Raw genomic sequence first — 17402 nt, 5'->3', positions numbered from 1 at the left:
GACTTCTGGCTCAGACTACAGGAGTGCTCCACGGAAGTACTCCACTAGGACTGCTCACCTCTCCACCCACCTCCACGTTGAGGTAGGCTGATCTCACCAGTCCATTCTATTCTAAACACTTGTTCCTGAAGACATTTTTACATTTGTCTACCTCCCCAACCTCACGTGCCGAGGGGGGAGCTTTCCACTCCTGGTTGTCACCCAACTATGCACAAGCTCCATCTGTTGTCCGGCCTATGCGCTCGAGCTGACGGCTTGGGCTATTTTCATTTAACATCACAAGAATCTTGACCACGCCCCCCCCCAATGATATTTTTCTAATCGAAAGAACACAAGCTGGTAAGGTGGCTCGGTGGGTAAAGGCATTTACCTCCATGCCAGATGACCTGAGTTCAATCCTCAGGACCTACATATGGTAGAAAAAGAAGCAATGCTATTGGATTATCCTTCAGTCACACATGTGCACTCACACAAACGACCAAACAAATAAATATATATAAAAAAGTTTTTTTGTGTGTGTGGCTTTTTAAGATAGGGTTTCTCTGGGTAGCCTGGCTATCCTAGAACTCTCTCTGTAGACCAGACTGGTCTCGAACTCACAGAGATCCAACTGCCTTTGCCTCTTGAGTACTGGGATTAAAAGCATATGCTACCACTGCCTGGCTTGACTTTTTTTTTCCCCCCCTAAACTGTATTTTCTAAAGGGCGTATCCATCACTTATCAAAGATTGAGTGCCTGCTGCTCTTGGGAAAACCTTGTCCGCAAAGGCACTTTCAGTTCCTCACCACAGAGGGACTCTGACCCGGAGCACTAGAGACAGACCGATTGTGGCAAGAATTTGCATATATACAGCACTGAGCTTTGCCTACTGCCAAGGGAAAAAGCAAAACCAAGCTTAAAGTACACAGCGGAGTCTTCGTAAGGCCTTTGCAGGATACTAAGTAACACTTTGCAACTCCTTTGTCGGATACTAAGTAACACTTAGTAAAGCCTTTGCAGGACAGGGATGGTCTTAAGCTGTATCTGTTGTCCTATGGCCCGCTTCATTAGACACTTGACCCTTCCTACATTCAATGTTGGGTCTTAAGGCACTTGCCATCTGAAAAAATTAAGACTGCTAGAATCCTGGCTGCAGAGAATGTCCAGTGATTGAGAGCACTCACTGTTATGCCAGGAGACAGGAGTTTCCCTCCCAATCACCTGTAACTCCACTTTAGAGGATATGGTGCCCTCTTCTGGACTTCTAGGGTAACTTGTACACACATGTAACACTTAAGGCCCACAAACACATACAATTAAAATTAAAATTTTATGTGACGGTGCATGCCTTTAATTCCAGAGCTAAGAGGGCAGAGGCAGGAAGATCTTTGTTCAAGGCTAACCAGGACTTCATAGTGAGACCCTATTTTAAAAAACAAATCAACTCTCACCCCCACCCCCACCAAAAAAGACCTTTAAAAATGCTAATCTCAGCCTGGTCAGAGGGTACAACAAGGTTGCTAGAACCTATGCTTGTGTGGTGGGAGGAAGCTAGGAAATACAGGAAGGACACATATTTTAATTTTCAATGTCTGCACTCCAGCACGAATGGCCAGAAGATGTCACTGCTAACCCATCGGACAGGGCTAGAGTCCACAAACCTACTAGATCCAATCATCAGAGGACTGCTGGCCCTGCCCCGCTGAGGAAGCACCTCACAGGCCCCAAGGCTAATCAGGGTCTCCCCTTGCTGCTGCTTGGTCATTACCTGTAAGCATAAGGTTGGGGATACCTGTGTCACTTAAAGCACACATCCTGAAAATGACAACCTAGACAGGAGTGTGGTGACACCTGAGACAGGAAGATCGTGAGCTTGAGGCTAGCTGGGCTATCTACTGAATTCTAAACAGGCTTGGGTTAGAAGGGGAGACCATTTCTCACCTCTCTCCACAAGTCATCTCAAATTCGGACAAATCTCTGTGTAAACAGAGGATTGAAATGTGTATTTTTTTTTCTTCTAAATTTCTGCAATTCAAGTTATAGATTGCCAAGTTTTTATATGGTATTCACCCATATATATACAGACGCCTCTTACTATCTCCTACAAGACAGTTCTATATTGTTTTTGTCATACTTTCAAAGTTACATACAAAATCAAAGGAGATGTCCATAAAGAGCACTGGTTCTCATATGGATCAGCCAGGACCATCAGAAAACAGACATTTACATTACAATTCGTAACAGTGCAAAATTACAGTTATGAAGTAGCAACAAAAATAACTTTATGGTTGGGGGTCAGCACAGCATAAGGAACTGTGTTAAAGGGTCACAGCATCAGGAAGGTTGAGAAACACTGTTTTTGGAGAGAGGCTTAGCCAAGGTAACCTCTAGCTACGCTTGTCTGTAAGATATGGTTAGGACATTGCTGACTTGGAAGTAGAAAGAAGTGGTCCAAACCAGTCAGGAGCAAGGGTGCAGGCAAGGCCATCCTTGAAGGACTAGTTCTGAGGCCAGCTCCTCTGCTCTGCCCACAGTCCTGCTCACCTGTGTCACAGGCACCATGGCACACAGCACCATAGCACCGCACACACGGCCTCAGTGCTGTCATTTTCCCACATGCAGCTGAGCTCCAGCCCTCGTTTGTAAGAAGGGCAGGAAAGCAGGTAAGAAGCTAGGGACGTTTATTTCTTTTGCAGCAAAGCGACAGTCTGGCATGGCATTGGGATGTTGGGGACCAATCATGCCAGGCCAGAAGCCCAATTCCGAAAGCAGGCACTCTTCCAAACCTGTAGGTCCCACGTGGAGAGCTGGCACCGCCCACCTCTGAAGAAGTTTCTATCTAAACATAACCCTGTCAGCAGGTCTAAGGTGCAGGATGAAAGTGCTGCCCCCAGACATATTTTTATATCCCTTTGATGAAATGAGTCCTCACAGCATAGGTCCTGACTGAACAGTGGCATGTCACCTTGCCCTTGTGTGGATTTTTCACCTGGATCTCAGCACATCTGTCGCCAGCAAGGTGTTGACTGACCAGGAAATCTGTGCCTTTCACATTACAACTGGTGACCATGCTGTGTGTGAAAAAGGAGCCTCTGTAATGACTCCCTTCTTGACTGTCACAGGCTGTAGCTGTCCTTGAAGCCAGGGGACACAGCACTCTGGAGCTGAATAAAACTGATTTTAGGGAAACTTTTTGGACCACATTCACTGAGTGTGGTGGTCTCTGTCTCAAACGGAGTGCATTTTGGCTTCTTCCCAAAGGCTGGCAGAATTAGATTTTTACTCTCCAACATACCAAGCAATCTTTAAAATGATAACCCATTGAATTATCAACAACCTAGATAAACACAAAAGCAAGTCCCTGTGGGTTACAAAGCCCAACTTGAGTCACAGCTGTACTTCTCGGGACATCTAACGAAGTGACCACACTCATTTCAAAGAAGAGGAATCTGAGGTTTAGAGAAATGAAGTGCTTGCTCAAGATGATACCGGATTAGTGAGGCAGAATGTGGCTCTGAGCTGGGTGTCCTGGGCATCGTTGAGTACACTCACTACTAAGCCACAGTGCCCCCAGACAGACCCAGGCCCAGATCAGTACTTGTATTTCTACCTTTAGTGATAAGCAGGCAACAGACAACACTTTGAGGAGAGAATTAATTTTTCTAACTTCCTCTAACAGCAAGGGAAAGGGGAAAGGGAGACCTTGTGATAGCTTTCATTTTCCTTTTCTATTAAATGGTATTGGCTAGACCATGACAAACCAGGAGATACTTGGAAGGAAACACTGTATTCATTCCTGCTGCCGGTCAAATAGAAAGAGCCAGTAACCTCCAGTTTAGAAGCATCACACTTTGAGCAGAGACCACCCGCAGGGAATGCACTGCGCCTGCCCAGAGCAGAGACCAGCTGCAGAGCATGTGCCACACAACTGCTGGGGACCCGAAGCTACCTCGGCAAGAGTGATCCATCTTGTTGAACTGGAAGTAGCCAGACTTGCACTGACAGAGCGCGACGCCATCCAGGTCGGTGCAGATGGAGGTCTCTTTGTCACATTCTGGACTCTTCCGCTTACACAAGCTGCCCGCTGGGATGTGAAAAACAAGGCAGTGAGACCAAACCAAACCTCTTCTTCACACCTTATGACGCATGAACTTGCTATTTCAATAGGCTCAGGGGAGAGTTTCCCGGAGTCTTCTTGGAACCATAGTCCTCTGAGGCCCTGCACAGTCTCTACCTCTTGTTCCCTGGTCACCGCCAGTAAATAAATATTCACAAGCATTCCCTATGGAGAAACCAAACTGAGGAAGGAAAGGGCGCTGCCCAACCTACAAATGCAGCCTCAGTATGGTGTATTCTGTACCTTCACGTTGAAGGACTGGGAGTAAGGGAGGTGGGGGGTGGGAGCTGGAACAAACCCAGAAAATGTGACCATGTTCTTAGGAAGTCGGGAACTTGGACCCAAACCAACCAGTGCAGTCAGACCAGTCTCAAGTGGAAACATTGGAAACATGTCCGCGCTCTGTGTCCTAGGGGCCCAGGACCACTCCATGGTAAGGCAGCTTGTTTTGCTCTCAGTGTGTTGCCTTTTGGAGGCTTATTACAGAACGAGGTTTGTATGGTAATCTGATTCCCCAGGGTTGGCAGGAAGCTGTCTGTCTGTCTGTCTGTCTGTCTGTCTGTCTGTCTGTCTTCCCACTACAGTGTTAGGAAGGTTTATTCAGCATTGGATCTGCAGCACAGAGACCAGTAGGTGAGCATGTGCTGGGGTGGGGGTGGGGAGGTCCTACTGGCCTGATCAGTCGCTACACCATCACCAGGAGAAACAGGCAGACGAGGAAAGAACCCAGCTTTAAGGCTGGTTTTGTGTTCATTTGGGGGCTGTATTCACCTCATGGTTGATAAAGAATCAGCTTATTAGTATCAAAAAGCATTCACTGCTGGGCACATAGTCCTCTGGGAGGTTTTAATACGGCCAAGATAATGAAGAGTACATTTTTTACCACCCAAGATACACGTCAGTGGGTGCACAGAGAGAACAGAACTATGAAACCAACATGATAGTGGCTAATAACTTATCCTCACATGTACAAGGTAAAGTAAGGCAGATGTGTGCTTCTGCTGTTGGGGGGTCAAAAGCAAGTTGAACCCAGGAGAGCGGCAGGGGGATGGGAAGAGTCTGAGCACTGTACAATGAAGAGTGGGTGCTAATTTGTAGGCACTGTCAAAGAAAAGGCCCCAGGCTCTTCAGAAGGTTCCTGCTAATTCTGCAAAATTAACCCTTGCCTGGGCAAATTCTGGTGATGGGAGCTGACACCAGGGCTTGATGGGCCCCGAGTGGAATTCCCAGCATCCATCCCTCTTGAGGGTCCTGAGAACTGAGACTGACTGTCTAGCCGGGTGAATTAGGGCACAGCTTCGGTTCCCAGTGCTGAATTGAATTTCCTGCCTTTATCAGTGGAAGCCGACATGTTAAATCTGGGCTCCTTTGTTTATTGTTAAAAAAAAAAAAAGAAAAGTTTGTATTTAAGGGGAAATGTTTAAACGGAAAAATCTCACCAGGCAAACTTTGCAAAGCTGGTACCAGGGAGGAACTCAGCTTCCGGCACCTCACATCTGACTTCTCTGAAGGCGTTGCCAGTCAAAGAGACTTAGCAGAGAAAAACACCTCCAAGCATAAGGAGTATCCAGGCCATCCTAGGCTGGGAAATCCCACTCTGATTGGGTATTTTCTGGAAGTCAATGTTAAGTTCTCCTTCCATCCTGCCCATTGATCTAGGCTGCTAACGAATATTCATTGCCAAAAGCAACCAGTTCCTGCCTGCTGCCAGATTTCTGTTTGAACAGGGAGGGCAGGCCCCACCCCTCGAATGAGAAGTGGCTTTCTCAATGAACGTTGTCTCATAAAGCCACCCAAAAAGACCATGCAGAATCTCACTTAAATCGATCCTTGGTGATGTGAGTCTTCTGCATTCACCGTTCCCATGGTCTTTCCTGGGCATAACATCCGTCAAGATAGACAATGAGTACTCAGTGAGCCAAGGCTGAGGCCATGAGGGGGGATTTCCAAAGTCTCTAAATCCCAGGAGACCATGAGGACTAAAGGGCTTTGAAAGGAGGGAGATGGACATTCTCTGAACTGAGGGGACAAAGCCCTTCTCGCCAGCAGCAATGTCCAGAGCATCCTAGTGCTGCCCGGATGCTAGAAACCCAGAGGTGTGCAGCACCTGCTGGTCTAGCCTCCTCTCTAGCTCCAGAAAAATTACCAAGAGCCAGAGCCGGATCCTTTGGCAAAACCTAGAGAAGATCTGGAGGAAAAACAGATGTGAGTCCAATTTTGGCTACTAGGCATGGCTCTTTATGCTCAAGGGACTGGAAGGGAACACAGTGAGGATGGCCTCCTCATGGGGACAAGAGTCTTCCTATAGGCCACATGGGGGCAGTCCAAGCAAAGCAGCTGGGTGAGCGGGCTCTTGCGCATCCACACAATCTTGCCAACTTGATCTGCAAAGCACAGATGCACAAGCTGGCAACAGAAAAGTACCTTGGTCCAATGCTGACCACGCCAAATGCAGTCTAGAAATGGTTAGCAAACTGAAGGGTGCCTACCTCACTGGGAGGAAAAATGGTACCCTGGATCCCTGGGCAAGAGAAACAAAACCATACAACCAGAGAGCCTCAAAGTATCCAGCACCCTAGAACAGGGCATGAACTTTGAAACAACACACTCCAACTCTGTTATGTTCAGCTCATTTCCCCCCAGTTACTAAGTAGCCAACCCCCCTCCCCCCCCCCCCCTGAGCCTATCTCAGGGTGAAAGGCTAAGTATCAGCTCCCAAGCTCTGCAGTGCAACTGTTCACTCGAGGAAAGCTCTGGACCAGCAGTTACAACATCCTGACCCACTGGGAATGGCCTAGACTAACCAGCGGCTATGGCACCAAAACCTGATACCTTCAATTTATGTCTAACATCTGGATGCCAGATGGGGAGACTTAGCCTAAGCTCTCCTTCCTTTGCCAGACCTCAACCACTGGTCCAATGAGCTAACCAGAGTACACTTTGGTCACCAAGAGGGACTAGCCTGCTGTGTCTAGGGGCGGTTCTCATTCCAGAAAAGTGTTCTTCTCCCAGCTATAAAACTATCCCTGAAAGATGCAAGTCTGTCTTCCAGACTTGTCCTGAGTCACCTTTCTCATTGGCCTTACCCCAACACAGGGCAAGAGCCTCCGACCAAACAAGAACAAAGAAGGGAGAGTCCTGTCATTATGGAACTCCTGGGAGCATCCTGCCTTGTGCCCTCTGAGTCATTCTATGGCTTTATGATAGAAAACAAACAAAAGATAGGTAATACTGCACGAGCATAGCTCTTTGTTTTTTCTTAGTCATCACCATATAAAGATTGTTGGATCATTGGCAACTTGACAGACTATATATGTCACTTTCTGTCTCCCCAGGAACTGGGAGTAACAGCTTTTGGTTCCTTCAGCTCCTGTAATATCTTCCTCTCACCCTGGCACTGTATAGAAGAAGGAGCCAGATACCAAGGAGCTGATGCTGTAAAGGCCATGTGTAGACAGATGTGTGCACTGAGTGTCACGAAGGCTTGTGCTTATACCTTCTAAAGACAAGCTCTGGGAAGCAACTTTTCTGGGCCTGAGCCCCCAAACCTCCCATCTCTAAGTCTATGCCTACCTGCAAGAAGAGCAGGTTTCCCCTCACCTAGAGGTCTCCCATCTTACCTCGAAAGACCCGCCTCTGAGACCCCAAGAGCTGGCAGACTTCAGCAGAGGACCTGCAGGAGTTGACATATTTCTGGATCCTGTCTGCCAGGTCAAACAGTGTCACATTGGAGGCCAGGGCAAAGGTGGTTTGCAGTGAGATGACCACTGTACTGGGCTCCCTGTGGGCAAAGTTAGCAAGGTCTTAACTGACTTGAAATGACATGTGGGTTCCAGGTAGCTTACAAAGTACATGTTACTGTCATTCTCCACAGAAAGAATAGGAGAATATAAAGGCCCAGAGACCGTGGTCTTGGGTTACCCGGTGTATTGGCTGTAAAACAGAGACTGGCTTTATTTTGATTTGGGAACAGTACCACTCCACCCCACCTTCCCCTACCTCTCCCCCCCCCCCATTCCACAGATCAGATCATAAGCAAAAGAAATTCTGTTTCTCACCTAGACACATGGGCTGCAGTTCGGATATAACCGGGCAATGTTGAAAAACACACGTTTAGCTGAAATGAAGAACCCGGTTGTCAGACAAAATCTTTGAGCCAAGAAACAATTTCCTATTTTCAGGATAAAACAGGTAGTTTCTATCACCACCAAGGTATCAGCAGGCAGTTTTACTCAAAGCAGTGTGGCCTTTGTATCCCCGCCCCCCCTCCTAAATATCTTCCTGTTGTCCCCAGGACAGATAGTGGATTAGCAGGCAAATCTCAGCAGGAAATGTTCAGAGCTGCATCCGCGAAAACAAAACATCTTCAAAGGAGAAGATCCCTTCTAAGACCCAGGGTTTCAAAAACAAAAACCCAGGCAGCTGTTTATTTGGACTCTGCATAGTGAACAAGTTAGCTGACAAAGCTCAGCTCCTCTCAGCTCCCCAGGTTTGACTACAGGCTCCTCAGAATCTACAATGATGAGTTGACCTGCCACAAAGGTCCTTCCTCAAAAAGACTCTGTGGGAAATTACATGATGGGGATGGGGTGGGGGTCAAGAGGTCTTTTGTTGGGAACACATTAGAGCCCTGTGCCTCCTGTTTGCCTTGTGCCCACGGAGAGCAGAAAGCCTCTGAGCAACACAACAGTGTTGTGTCCGCCTCCCTGACAGCGAAGCTCGAGATTCCCTTTAATGGAGCAGAGGACCTCAGCATCTCATCCCAGGTAGATCCACCTGCCTTCAGAGCCCTCTGACTTGGGAAGATGGAGTCAGGTGTGGAATGGTGCCAAATGGTTTGTGAGTTTGAATGCCACATTAGTATAGCAATGATTTATTATTACTGCCATATTAACCTTTTACCTAGGTATGAGCAGAATGCTATCTTAAGAAAGCCCATGCTAATGCTTTCTCTGACGGCCATTTAATTCTTCGCTGCTAGTTGGGGTCAGGTGTGCCATGGCCCAGTGTATCCTATGGTGATACTTGTCCAAACAAAGAAACAAACCAACCAAGCTAGGCAAATTGTTTAGAAGGACTACACTTTTGCACAGGGCTCTAACGCCCTACAGTATGCTACAAGAAAATATCTCCCTACAGAATAACCAGGAGGCAGAAAGTATCTCCCTACAGAAGAAGCAGGAGGAACAATGAATCTCCTTTTGGCGAGAGATGCCATGCCTCTGCCCCTGCAAGGCAGTTTCTGAGCTCTTATTCAGAGTGTCCTGACTGACAAGGAAAACTTGGTTGAGCTGAGAGTCCTGGGTCGTGCCAGAGTATCTGGCATAGCCCCTGTCACTAGCCATGTGATCACACACAACAATAGAGGGAACTCTGGGTAATATGACATCATCTCAGCCTCTAGAGGGCCTAGGGACTGAAGTCAGCCACCTGGGCAGTCAACCTTGTCTATAAGGCAACGTTCAAATAAATGCTTCAGACCTCAAGGCTCAGGTAAGCATTATGACTGGCAGGACTCCATATAGTTAGTACACACTGCTGCCGAGAGGTACCAACAATGTCAGTAATACCATACTGACACAGCCACTAGAAGCTCTGCATTTGGGACCTCCAGACACTCTGGCTCATGCACCTCTTTCTTTGGCTAATTTGAACTTAAAACCTGTCAGTGCAACAGACTGGATCTGTGAAGATCATGGCCTGCAATCAGTTCTGTGGGTCCTCCTAGTGTATTACTGAAATGTAGAGTGCTCCTAGAAACTTCCAGACTTGCAGCTAGTGTAACATAGGTGACCAAGTAGACCGCTGTCAACACTGCTTCTGCTTCGTGTGGACTCAGACAAGCCTGTCAGCTTCCAGAGCCTCCCAGCTTCCCATCGGCAAATGTGTTACCATCCCTCTCACAGGACTGAGCATCTGGCATAGTCCTCGTCACAAATGAGACATGGAAATGGAATTAAAATACAAATAAAATCTACAGTCCTATAAGAACACTTAATTCCTGGCTAATGAATGAACTGTAATTCAATGTAATGGCAAATCTAATTTCATTTCATCTCTAATTTAGTGTAATGGCAAGTTTCAGTTCCCAAACACCAAATCTTTGACTTGGGCAGCAGTGGAGAACAAAAAAAAAAAATGTATTGTCTGCATTTCGTTTCCATTTCTCCATTCTTCCTTTCTACCATAAAAGCAAAGAGGGAAAGAACAGCATCCAAGGCCTCTAGATAATTTACACTGTGAGCTCACAAGCCCAGTTCCAAGTCTAATCGGAATTAGGATCAGGCTGCTGGCATCCTTTGAGGAAGGAGTGGCCTTTCTCCAAGCTCTGAGAACACAGGAGGTCACATCAGGTATCAACAGCAGATGGGACGCTATGCTTTTCCCTTCATCCACAGCTGACATGGGTGCAGGCATCATCGTGCCTGTTGACTCTGTGTTTGCCCAAGAAAACGGAACAGCCTGGCAGCCTGGCAGCTGGGGACTGCCTGTGAAGAGCACTTTTCAGATCCTAACACCTTTCTTTGATTTCCAAGACTTTTCTTTTTCTTTTTTCTTTTCTTTAACTTCAGCTTGAACTTTCCCTGTGAATACAGAAGTAAGTCCGGCGGATACAGACGACCCTAAGGAGTACGCACTTCTGAATGAGATCTGGTCTAGAAAACTAATGATCAGCGTGCAGAGCGCTGTAGGGGAGACTTACTGTTCGAGCGATCTCGTTTTCAAGCTCATGAGTGTTGGAATGGTTTTCTGCAGTAGTATTGAGAAAAGTCTTCTTTAACTTAAACTCGGTCACGAAGGTTCTAACTGCAGAGGGAAACATTGCCCATTAAGCCACACAGCAGAGACCAACGCAAGGCTATGCAGCTGTAAATCCCGGGGACGGCCAGCTTTACTCCCCCAAGGGACAGTCTGGGTGTGTCTTGAGGGTAAATACACTCCTTCCTCATCTAGGTGACCAAGGAGTGACACATGTGTGTGGTAGGTTTAGACTCCAAGGTGCTAAGATCCCATGATTATCAGCCATGTAACGAAAACAAGCCATGTTAGAAACAGGGCTGGATTCAGAAAGGAGGACAGTTCCCTCATTGTGAGACCTATTTCACTCATAAAATAAAATTCTAGGAAACACCAATTTCTGATGATTAGGCCTGAGGCTCCAGAATGAGCAGAAAACCAAAAATTAACAGTCCGTCTTTAGAGCTGGCTCTTATCACTCATTACATTAAATTATATTTATCGATTATTATTTAATCATATTAAATTATATCTTATTATATTAAACGCGTATCTTCCCCTCAATACAGAAGAAAAATAACCCGAGACACAGGGGCTGCATGCTGAATTCAGAGGAAGGCTGGCAAGGGAGCCAGAGAAAGCAGCTAACATTTCAGAGTTAACTGACTAAAGCCGGTAGTTCTTATTTAACATCCTTCTGCTTGTTCCACAGTTCAGTGAAGCCAGCTGCTTAGGACTCTCTAGGAGCAGCAGGCAGCTCTTTGAAAACACTCTGGGCCAAGGGAAAGCCTTTCAGCACGCTCTAATTTGCATGCCCCTCTGATGTTTACGAACAATGAAGCCCAATGACTTGAAAAGAGAAAGACTAGTCGTTAGCAAAACTGAACCGCTTCCCCCCCCCACCCCAATCTGTGCTACTTGTGGGCGGGCACTCTGCACACAGTCACCTGACCTGCTCGGCTTCACTCTTCATGGGCCCAGGTTCAAATCCAGACTCTTCCCTTTGGAAAACTGCCCAGGTAAGGCACACAGACGTTCTCTGCCTGCCTGTGTCTTCTGTCTTTAGCATGAGTAATATCTTCCGTCCTTTCCTAAACCCTGTCTTCTTTCCTGGAAGGGATTTGCCCAAGGCATTTATACCTCTGTGGAGAGGAGGCTGTGCTTGGCTTAAGTTCCTGCTTATTGTAAAAACAGGGACTTTCAGCCTCTGCTTTGTCTTGGGTGACTCCATTATACAAGAAGCATTTGACTCTATTTCATGCTGTGGATAAAAACACTACCTCCTGTCCAGCATGGGGCACAGGCTACTACATTTCTTGTTGCAAAACTCTATCAATTAGATTGGATCTGTATGAGTATAGGGGCATACCAAAACCCTTAGTGGAAAGGGAGGCTCCAAGAGCTTATGAAACACACCAAGGAAGGGTGCAACAGCCACTCCTGCCCCCCCATAAAGAGGAGGACACCTGATACTCTTGTGGCAATGGCCCCAGCAACCTGGCATCTGACTACCCAGAATGCACGGGGACTGCATGACCATAGGGCTTCAGCTCGGCTCAGTCTCCACTCTTGCTGTGGCATTCTCTGTCTCTTTGTCCATCTGGCCCTGGTTCTGTGTCAGATCTCTCCCCTGTGGCCTACGTGGATCTGGGCTTCACCTCACAGTCCTGTGCCTGCCTCTAAGCTCCTTTCACGTGGACAGTCCCAGCTCAAGCCTGCACCCCGCAGCAGCTTGATGTGTTCCTCAGTAACTCTCCATTGTGGTTCCTGATCTAACCACTAAAGGGACTGATTCTCTTCTCGTCGTCGGTATTCATCGTCCGTATTAGCTCTCTAACACTCCTAAGGCCTCTTTAAACTTCTTGAACTTTGCTGTGGCCTCTTTAACCCCTTTGTAGCTATTCTGTGACACACACACACACCCCTTTACCCTGATGTGTAACTTGTGATCTGAGTTAATATTAATAATTAAATTTAGAATAAGCCAATGCTTGCCACTGGCCAGCTGTCAAGGGAGATGAGAATAATTTGGCAAATCAGAGCAAATGAAATTGAAGTAGCTTGTGAGCTTATTGTGACTCAATAAATTCTGACATTGTGGAAAGACACAGATGTGTCCCTGTTTTTAATATAGTTAGTGTATTCAAGACAACTTCCATGTCTGCAGTTACCCCGCCCAGCTTTAAAATGGGTATTGTTAAAAACAACAACAACAACAACAAAAAAAAAAACCCACTGATTTACTTTGTGCTGGCCTGCGTGCATTTGCGTGTGTGTTCACGGTCCAAAGCACTCATGTGAAATTCAGAGAACAGCTTGTGGAAACTGGTTTCCTCTTTCTACCTCGTGGGTCCTGGGAACTGAACTCAGCTGGTCAGACTCTGCAGACACCTTTATCTGCTGGCCCACCTTATTTATAAGATAAGATTTTTTTTTTATCTCAGATTTAACTGCCGATTTCACTATTGACCTGCGACAACTGCTTGTTTTCCTAGCATCCAGTCTGGTGAACGCTGCCTTCCATCTGGACAGCTCTTCACACTCGGCGGCGCTCACTCAAGCAGATTATTTTATTCGACATTCCCCAAACCTTGAGTGAGCAGTGAGCAATGTGCAATCTGACTTAACAGATGGGGACACTGAGGCTCTGGCGAGTCAGTGCAGGTGGTGGCTGGGAGCCTAAAGTCAGGCATTTGAAACCATGGGTTTCAAAACACCAACAGCAATAACCAATATTCCCATCTCCTTCATTCTTCAACTGCACACGTTCAGCTAGTTCCCTGTAGAGTGTGGCTGCACAGACCAGGTTACCCAGAAGCATTAGAATTAAGAGGGATTCTTGATTTTGACTCATGTCTACATATGTAGACTTCACTTTTTTAGAAAATAATGCTCTTTTTTTTTAAATTTCAGACAATTTTCAATATTCTTATTTTAGTAGAGTGTCAGCCTTAAGAAGCTCTTTCTGTCTGTGGCTGTTAGAGGTTCATGCAGATAACACTTGCAGCCAACACATAGCTTCTCCCCAAAACACTGGCTGAGCACTTCTTCAGGAGGCCTCACACTGGGCAACTGTAGCTGTTCCAAAGGCCAATTATCTTATCTGATAGTTTCAGCTTCAAAACTGAATTTCTCATTCTAACTTCTCTAGCAAGCATGGTGTTAAACTCAGCAACCCAACAAGGGTCACGCCCTATGTGCAAGAACCCTTTTCTAATAATAACCACACTGTGGTACAACAGAAAACTGTGGGCTGGAAACCAGGCCTCTCACCAGCTGTGGCCCATGCTTGGCCACTGAGCATCTCTAGAGCCTTTGTCTTCGCTGCATTTGTTGATCTACTTTTTAACCTGTCGGATGAAAAGCGAATGGAAAACCAAGCAGCTCTGTGGACCTGTCGAATGAGGAACAAACATGACCAATATAGTGGCCTGATTTTAGAGGTGGCTGCGTCAAAATGCACCAGTCTGTGGCTAACAACTCAAGGAGAATGTGTGGACACAGAAGGCAATCAGAATTTTACTCTTTTTTTTTTTTACTCTAAAATATAAATATAAATAAATAGATAAACACTCTGAAATTTTAAACACTCTGAAATTGTAAGTAAATAAATAATGTTTAAAACCCCTATGTAGTTGGAATATCCTTTTGATTTTTTTTTTTAATTGAAGGGTAAAGTGGTTGAACAAATACTGTTGTGCACAAATGAGCACATTATGCAGGCATTAAGATATTTGTCCTTTTTTTTTAAAAGTGACACAGGGATATACTTACAGATATCTCTTAAATTTAATATATAAAAATATAATGTACATCATCAAAGGTGAAGAAAAATACTGCATCTGCAGGTGTTGAAATAACAGGCAATGAGCTTCATTTCTATATCCCTTGGTTTTTTTAAGCTTGGAAAAAAATGTTGGCTTTGATTAGGAAGGAAGCAGCCAGTTGCAAGGCAGACTTAACTCTTACCCAGATTGCATATTCCTTTCTCCAACTGATACCCGACTGGGCATCTGCAGGTGAATGATCCCTGAGTATTGTTGCACGCGGCTAGGGGAGGACAGGGGCTGGAGAGACATTCGTTCACATCTGCAGGAGGGGACAAACAAGAGCATGCTGATGGGGTGGCAGGCAATGGATCCTCATTCGGTGCCTACTAAAACCAACTGGCACCGTGCGTCGTGTGTCGTGTGCTTCCAAAGAAGAGCGGGAAGCCACCCTTGCTCTCACGGGGATGGCTGCCTGCCAGGGCAGTGGCAACCATATGAAGAATTAACTATATCACAGGGCGGGATTGGCATGTACAGAGATAAACACAGATCGGGTTGGTTGTTATTGTTGCTTTGAGACAGGGTCTCATCCTTTTATCCCTGGCTGGCCTGGAACTCACTATGTAGATCAGAGTGGCTTTGAACTCATAGAGATCCTACTATCTCTGGCTCTTGGGTGCTGGGATTAAGGACATGCCCAGGAGAAACAGTAGATTTTGATGCAGGGAAGAATTAAAGATGTTTAAATTATATTTAAATCATAAATAAGACTAAAGAGATTTTGACCAGTAGATCTTTGGGAAGAGGGTATGATTCTGAGCTGAGGGACCAGCAGGGTAAATGCCCAGGGCAGGAGAGTGTAGGTATCTTTAGGGAGTTCTAGATGATCCAGTGTTGCAGGGGTGTAGAGGATCTATAGAGCAGAACCAGGCCAAAAGCTTGTGTGTATCATGCTGTGGTCCTTCATATTATCATATAGACAATACACACGCATCCTAACACTTAAACTAAAAATCTTACCTTTGGACACTCTAGAACAAACAGAAAAGCTTTTTTAAAATGATTGTTTTTAAGTATGTGTATATATGTGCACACATGCGTGCAGGTGCCTGCAGAGGCCAGAGGTGTCCAATTGTGTTGGAGCTACAATTATAAGCAGTAATGAAGTGCCCCAATGTGGGTTATAGTACCCAAACTTAGGTCCTCTGCAAGCACAGTATATGCTGTCAACCCTGAAAATAGGATCTTACTGAATAGCCCAATAGCCCAAGTAACATTCCAGTAAATGATCCTGCCTCTTACCCACACTGCAGTTCTCCCCCTGCCAGGCAGGCGGGCACACACATCGATACCCACGGCCAGTGAGGTCCACAATGCATTTGCCATCATGAAGACAAGGGTTCACGGTACAGCTGTTGACTAAACACATGGAAGGAATAACACAGGCGATGTCAAAGCAGCTCTGGAAAACATCTCATTCCCAAGGTTAACCCTTGGGTCTAGCTTATGTTTGCTTACTTGCCCTGAAAAAAAACTCACACCCACTAAGATAGAGCAGGGTCCCCAGAGGTGTGAAGACAGAGGTGATGGTACCGGGCACAGATGTAGTTTGTGTTCATAGCCAAGTGCTAGATAACTGCATACCTGAATGTAAGCACGAATACTAAATGCTTCTTGCAGGCTACTTGGTTCAGGACCAATAATTAAATTGCCTTAGTGATACTTAGAAAATTCTACTGGACTCAAGTAAATGCCAACCTAAAACATGTTCTAAGGTGGAAAGAATCCCCAATCAATTTATCCTGTCTGCTCCAAGATTCACTCTGTGCAGGAAGGCACACATATGCATGGCGCCTTTTTTTCTCTTGGACTTTGTCAAAACTCTAGACACCTCTATCTGAAAATTCTCGAAACATGTACATTTATTCGTAGTTGTTGCACTTTTTGTTGTTTTGACCTATCTTGAGATGGTCCCATGTAGCCCAGGCTAGCCTTAAATTAACTAAATAGCTCAGGATGGCCTTGAACCCCTGATCCACTTAACTCTACTTCCCAAGTGCTGGGATCCTGCATGTGTACCACCCTGCTCAGTGTCTGAGTGTCTTGAAATTTAATCAGGCCTCCACAGATTGCCCACCGCCTAGAAAACTATCTTTTAAACACGGGGATGCCCTTCTCAAGTATTCACTGCGGTCTCGGTCTCCTAGGCGACCCGGATGGCAGTGAACTTCTGAGTCTTCTGTCTCCACCTCCCAAGTGCTAGGATTACAGGTGTCCCATGCCCCGCGATTTCCATCTGAATCCATGAGGGCCTTTTTTCTGTCACCCTGGAGTCTTCCATTCATTCTCTGCCCCCTGACGCCCACATTCTGTCTTACTCTAAATAGTTGGAAGGGTCACACTCTGGTTATGACATACTTGTTTCATAAGGGGTTTTGAAAAGCTGAAAACCACTCTATCACTTGCAGGGAGGAAATCCCTGGGGGAGAGGGGAAAGGCAACCGAAGTCATGTCGTTCAAAATAACCAGAAACAAGAGGGCTGCTCTAGACATGACAATCTTATTCTTCACAGCTATTGTTGAGATTTGTCATTTTGAAAATATGTGTACGTGGGGGGGGGCGTGGGTAGACAAGTGGGGGTGTGGGTAGAGATGTGGGCGCACTGTTTATGGAGGCCAGGAGTAGGCACTGCATCCCTGGAGCTGGAATTACAAGTGGTTGTGAGTTTCTCCATGTGGGTGCTGGGAACCAAGCTCAGAATCACTTCAAGAACAGTCATGTCCTTTAAACAGACAC

General features: G+C 46.1%; 1 protein-coding gene across 3 annotated transcripts in view; it reads right to left on the bottom strand.

Moving 5' to 3' along the window:
• The window catches only part of Heg1 (heart development protein with EGF like domains 1), an 84376-nt gene that overhangs the window by 22930 nt on the left and 44044 nt on the right, over positions 1–17402 (bottom strand). For all 3 annotated transcript variants that reach the window (XM_085832292.1, XM_021184955.3, XM_021184954.3), the window contains 6 exons: positions 15908–16024; positions 14805–14924; positions 10801–10904; positions 8156–8214; positions 7718–7878; positions 3930–4064 (listed from right to left, as the gene is read on the bottom strand). In XM_085832292.1, the coding sequence (XP_085688418.1) occupies positions 3930–4064; positions 7718–7878; positions 8156–8214; positions 10801–10904; positions 14805–14924; positions 15908–16024 (696 nt within the window). The remainder of the gene's footprint in view (positions 1–3929; positions 4065–7717; positions 7879–8155; positions 8215–10800; positions 10905–14804; positions 14925–15907; positions 16025–17402) is intronic.

This window comes from Mus caroli, unplaced genomic scaffold (assembly GCF_978045245.1).
Source record: "Mus caroli unplaced genomic scaffold, Mus_caroli_1 scaffold_17, whole genome shotgun sequence".
NCBI lineage: Eukaryota > Metazoa > Chordata > Mammalia > Rodentia > Muridae > Mus > Mus caroli.
The sequence above is the reverse complement of the archived record's forward strand: the minus strand, read 5'-3'. Positions and strand labels throughout refer to the sequence as shown.